Source organism: Mytilus trossulus, chromosome 7 (genome assembly GCF_036588685.1).
Source record: "Mytilus trossulus isolate FHL-02 chromosome 7, PNRI_Mtr1.1.1.hap1, whole genome shotgun sequence".
Classification (NCBI taxonomy): Eukaryota; Metazoa; Mollusca; class Bivalvia; order Mytilida; family Mytilidae; genus Mytilus; species Mytilus trossulus.
Window position 1 is genome coordinate 71,327,175 of NC_086379.1, and position 6,395 is coordinate 71,333,569.

The 6,395-nt window shown below is 31.8% G+C and overlaps 1 protein-coding gene across 2 annotated transcripts; it reads left to right on the forward strand.

Annotated features, from left to right (window-relative positions):
• The first annotated feature begins 623 nt into the window (after nucleotides 1–623).
• Nucleotides 624–6,075, forward strand: LOC134727242 (uncharacterized). Of its 2 annotated transcripts, none has more exons than XM_063591621.1 (2): nucleotides 624–776; nucleotides 4,112–6,075. In XM_063591621.1, exon 2 carries the CDS (start codon nucleotides 4,112–4,114, stop codon nucleotides 5,687–5,689), a length of 1,578 nt encoding a protein of 525 aa, XP_063447691.1. In that variant the 5' UTR covers nucleotides 624–776; the 3' UTR covers nucleotides 5,690–6,075. The 2 variants fall into 2 exon arrangements, with proteins under 2 accessions (XP_063447691.1, XP_063447690.1); XM_063591620.1 differs by lacking the exon at nucleotides 624–776 and adding an exon at nucleotides 1,193–1,549.
• Nucleotides 6,076–6,395: the final 320 nt, after the last annotated feature.

Consider the following 6,395-nt stretch of genomic DNA (forward strand, 5'->3'; position numbering starts at 1 on the left):
GAGTTTGACTGTCCCTTTGGTATCTTTCGTCCCTCTTTTAATAAGAGGATGGTTTGCATCTTGTATCACAGGATTTATTAATATTTTGCATAAACGTTATAAGATATACAGAAAGTACTGAATTGTACGCCCTATGGTCAATGAACTGATCTTTCATTTTAGCTCAACAACATATGCGAGAAAGAAGTCTTTTAACTATTTACAAAACAAACACGTCAAGATTTCATTCCCGTGAGAATAAAAACCCACACAGACGATAGATATATATTCATGAGGTCAGTGAAACTGGGTCGTAAGTATATTATCATTATATATTACAGAAATCATATTCTCCGATTTACGCATTTATAATTAATTATTTTTTATTTCATGTAGACTTTATTCAAGAGATAGTATCGGAAATTATTCTATATCAATTTCAGAAATATAATATTGTTAAACTTTATTTCTGCACGCATTTTAATTTGATTATTGATATTTAACTTATAATATGTACTAAATAATACTTACAAATGTACCTTTTTGCCTTTGCTCTCATTATTGCCCTTTCTGTACTATTTATCAATATTTTGCATATACGTTACAAATGTACAGAATGTACACAATTACACGCTCTATAGTCAATAAACTGATATTACATTTTAGCTTAAAACATATGCGAGAAAGAAGTCCTTTAACTATTTATCATTCTGGATAACACGACGATATTTCATTCTCGTGAGAAATAAAACACATAGACGATAGATATATATTTATGAGGTCAGTGAAACTGGGTCGTAAGTATATTATCATTATATATTACAGAAATCATATTCTCCGATTTACGCATTCATAATTGATTATTTTCATTTCATGAAGACTTTATTTAAGAGATAGTATCGGAAATTATTCTATATCAATTTCAGAAATATCATATTGTTAAACTTTATTTCTGCACGCATTTTAGTTTGATTATTGATATTTAACTTATAATATGTACTATCTAATACTTACAAATGTACCATTTTGCCTTTGCTCTAAAGAGAATAACCCATTTTGGTAGTTTTGCAATTTTAGTCTTGAATGTGCGATATTTATACCCAGTAAGAAAACAAACGATACAGAAAGACAGCGTTTCCTCTGTTCGGTATGCCTGATGTTTAAAACCTTGAATTCAAGGTTGACAAATTAATTATTGTGATGTACATTCATTCACCAATAGTAGTCAACATTATAATTTACAACATTATCTCAACTTTGATACGGTTAACATTACACAGGCGACCATGCAGTTGGTAAAAATCTTATCTTGTCGACATACGAAAATAGGGCAATTAATACATGACAGATATTTAGTTATATTTTAATAAGAGGATGGTTTGCATCTTAATTGTTACACAGGATTTATCAATAGTTTGCATATACGTTGTAGATATACAGAAAGTACAAAATTGCACGTGTTAAATGCACTAATATTACATTGTAGCTCAACAACATTTGTGAGAAAGAAGTTTTTTTTACATCTTGCCAAATAGATACTTCATTCCCGTGAGAAATAAAACGATATATAGTAAGTTTTTCATTATTATATTTTACATAACTCTTTGTTTACGATAGACGTATTTATGATTGTTCATTTTTATTTTATGGTGACTTTTTTTCAAAAGATAATATCGGAAATTGTTCTATATTAAATTCAGAAATCGTACAACAATGCTATTTTATACAAATGACCGAAATACAGTGAATAGATTTATTGATCGCCAGTACTGAAATATTAGTGAAATTAATTGTCAATTGGTTTAAGTTGTTACATAATTCGGAAATGATTTGATGTCAGGCCAAATTATTTTCATAAAAAACAGTGGTTACACTATAAAAACTATAAACTTTCTCATCAGATAGAAATATTTACATAGTAAAGAAACTTAACCCGTGTTTTATGCAAGTACCAGATATTTTAACCTTCTACCGAGGAGTCTTCTCTCGTATTAGGAAGAAAAAGAGAAGGAAGAAGTAATTTTTCGTGGATGTTTCAAGATTTTCTCCAAAATCGTACCAATTTGCATTTCCTCTCATTATTGCCCCTTTTATATTTTATTTTCTGAACTTCTTAATCATAAATATAAAGGTATAATAATTGTCGTTTTCCATATTTTTTTTGCCAATTTTCTATTCGTTCAATTGAAGTTTTGATTCTGTCTGTTTCTAACTGCGTTCTTTCTCTTTTGACGATTAATAAGACAGTATACTACCGCGTATCATCATTTTAATATCTCATAAAAAGATGATCTGAAATTTACAGTTAAAACTGTTTTATGATTTCAGAATTTTTGTACACCCTATTTCTTTTTCTTTTTCCTTTGCAAACACACGAATGAAAGGTTCACATCACAACTGTTTAGCCTATGCAAAAAAGTGAAAACAAAAACGTGAATGAAAGGTTCAAATCACTACTGTTTAGCCTTTGCAAAAATAAAAACAAACCGGCGAATGAAAGGTTCACATTACAACTGTTTAGACTATGCAACAATGAAAACAAATACGCGAATCAAAGGTTCATATAACAACTGTTTCGCCTATGAAAAAATTAAAACAAACACGCGATTGAAAGGTTCACATTCGCAACTGTTTACCCTATGCAAAAATAAAAACAAACACACGAATGAAAGGTTCACATTCGCAACTGTTTAGCCTATGAAAGAATTAAAACAAACACGCGAATGAAAGGTTTCCATTAGCAAATGTTTAGCCTATGCAAAAATTAAATCAAACACGCGAATGAAAGGTTCACATTCGCAAATGTTTACTTTTGGAAAAGATAAAATATTGGAGTTTACAGTATTTTTGCATGCAAAATGAGTTCAATTCCTTATAACACTAGCATTATACACAATTTCAATTCCCTTTCCCTGGACCTTTTTGACGATTTACTTTGACAGCAGTCCGGGTTGGATCAAGCCATTTTAAAAGGGTGGGGTCAAACCCAGAGTAAAAAGGGGGGGGGGGGGAGGTCCAACTATATGATCCCATTCACATGCATTGATTGTTTAAAAAAATCCGCTTATGCAACTGTACCAACTGCATTTCCTCTAGTACAATTTTTAGCAATGTGTCCTTATAGAATAAAATGGGGATAATTATTTGGAAATATGATTTAAACAGATTGAAATATCTGAAATAATTATTCAATTTATCTTCAACAGAGGCATTATTGTAAAATGCACTATTAAACTACAACCTTTGAGACGAATATCTTAGATGGTACATAGTTAAATCACAAAAATACTGAACTCATAGGAAAGTCCAAAAAGGAAAGTCCCGAATCAAATGGCAAAATCAAAAGCTTAAACACATTAAACGAATGGATAACAACTGTCATATTCCCGACTTAGTACTGGCATTTTCTTATGTAGAAAATGGTGGATTAAACCTAATTTTATAGCTAGCTACACCTATCCCGTGTATGACAGTTGCATACAATTCTATTATAATGACAACGATGTGTGAACAACACATACAGACACAATAGATGGTACGCTTATATTATGCTAAAGGGTGTACTTAGGTGAGGTTTTGGAATTTGTGTCAGTTATTAGGACTCCTTGGTGTTTTCCATATGATACAAGGTAGAATATTTTGCCCCATAAGACCTATTTACCTTTTAACATAAGTCTAAATAGCTCATACAAAATCATTTGACAAAATTAAAGCAGATTCTTGATTTTCTTTCTTTTTCTTTGAGACCCAAATAATACCAATGCAAATATAAGGTAAAAGTCCTAGTCAGCCTTTTCCCGCCATAATTTATCAATCAAATATCTTGAAAAGGAGCCACATGACCTATCAATATTTTTAGCTTATTCTAATTCTGAACTTTGACTCTTCCAGCTTAAAGTGTCAATTTTAATTTCTTGATTTATCTAATTTTCCCTAAGCGCACCTAAGTACATCTTTAAGTATGATTGTTTATACAAACGTCTTTAGAAATCGGTTTCTTCTGATGATATGTACAAACATGACATATTTTTTACTGTGTGAGTTTTGATTTTAAATCAATTTAAATGTTTTGGTCACATAACAAGAACTGAACTGTAGTGGTTCATAAACAGTTAATTTGAATTAATTTCAGATGGCGATAAACAATGAAGTGTGTAAAAGACTTTACCAGTGTCTGTGTGCGACGATTGGATCAGAGGAAGTCGTTTCTGTGAGACGACAATTTTTTGCTTCAGCAGATTACTTCACAGAAAGATCAGACTTCGCGCTGATTACCAGTGGCAGCAGATCAGAGGGTCTAGAAATGGGGAGTGATTTAGACATCATGTGGCTATATCAAAATGTGCATATAAGCGAAGAAAGAACAGAAGACTCGTTTCAAATTCCGAATAATATTGTAATGGATACTGATGAATGTAAACCTTGCTTTTCTCAACTTAAAGGGTACAGCTGTCATTATGATTCATTTATAAAATTGGCTCTTACTCCACATGGACAAGAATTACGACTTGAAAGTGAACGAATTCGGTATTTACTGCTTCTGATTACCGGACTCTTTAGACCATTTGACTTTCATGGTCCATGTGTTTCAGACGAGACCGAACAGGGCCTTTGTGATATAACTGTTTGTCTGAGATGTCCAGTTTTGATTAATCAGGCACAGCCATGGATAAAAAGGGAACGTTACTGGCCGTCTCCGTGTTTAGTGTCACGTTTATGTAGCTATGGTACTTTGTTTGTTCTCATAGGTTGCAAAGACTCATCAAATGAACATTTGGAATGGAGAATTTCATTTTCCGTTGCAGAAAAGCTTCTGATATTCTCTTTTACACATACTCAGTTTTTATGTTATGCACTCATGAAACTTTTATTAAAGCAAATTATTGACAATGGGAATTTCAAAGGTTTACTCTGTTCATATTTTATGAAAACTGTCGTGTTTTGGGTTTGTGAGGAATCTAATCCATCCATTTGGCGATCAGAAAATCTATGGCCATGTTTCATGAAATGCTTAAAACGACTCATATATTGTATCACTTACAAATGCCTACCTCATTATTTTATAATTGCGAATAATTTGTTTGAGTGCAGATTTAATCGACTTCATCTTGAATTTCTTAATTTTTTAAATGACTTGTGGTCAAGGGGAATATATATGTTTAGTTGCTGTGATGTGTTTTCGAACTTCTTCAATGACGTTCTATTTGGACAAACAATGTCTGATTTTGAAGTTGTTTGTTCGAATCTTACAGCTGTAAGTCTTCAAATATCACGACCCCTTATTCGGATGTTTGGAGTGGTCAGTCTCTTACACCCACTTGATCGTCAATTTAACAGAGGAAAATTGTTTATCAAACGCTTTTTGAAATATGCAACAACTGATTTCATGCCATTAATAGTTTTTACTCAATTTGGTCATCTTGTAGGTAAAACTATGAATATTCATAGCGAATGTCCTAACAAACTTAAATATAAATTAGTGAAGCAATATTTGCCGTACTTAATCATTGGGTTACGCGTGGACGCGGTGTCAGGGTGGATGTATTTGGCAACATACTACTATTGTATTGGAAAATACAAAGTTTCTCTACAACTTATACATCATGCTTTAAGTGAATGTACCTCGGATAAATTATTTCATGTAAATAATATACGCATCGCTAATAATTTGTCAGAGATTGAGAAAGATGGAATACGAAGAAAACTATAGAAATGCAGACATCTCTACAAGAAACACGTTATACATGAGATTTCTTTTTACTATAATTCTAGAGTCCTACCGCCAGAACTAGATGTACAGTTAACAACAGCAACCTTTATACCTCCATTGGTATATATTCGTTTTTTACGTTTTCTCTGCTTTTTTCGTTTAGATGAAAAGTCTAAATTTAAGCAGAACATACAGGACCTACGATCATCTATGGGTGAAAACTATTTTAATTGTGAGGATACTTCACATGGAGAAGTCTACAATTGTTTAGCAATAGCGTTGGAAATATATGGAGAAAAGGAAGAAGCTAAACAATACTACCATGATTATGACCAGCTTAAAAGAAAACCATTTAAGGGCTTCTATTTTTAATGTTTAAAAACATATAAGCGACTTGAAAGAAAATGAATAAAAGTTATTAAGAATAATTCTAGTTTTGTTTCTGCTGAACATTAATGCAAAACGGAGTAGTTATCAATGTGACTGTCGCAAATTAAAGTTTGACGACCAGCATTGTCGAATTCTTAATCATGACAAAAAGACGAAATCACAAATAACAAACCTTCCATGTACTTAAGACATACGAAAACAGCATAGCGACAAAAATGTTTGAATTTACAAACAGTACAGAACAAACATCAGAATGAGTAGGACATTACAAAGAAGAATAAAAAAATTATAGACTCCAAGGAAAATTGAAATCGAA

Coding starts and splice junctions, on each gene's coding strand:
- LOC134727242 (XM_063591621.1), top strand. CDS start 4,112: ATGGCGATAAACAATGAAGTGTGTAAAAGACTTTACCAGTGTCTGTGT.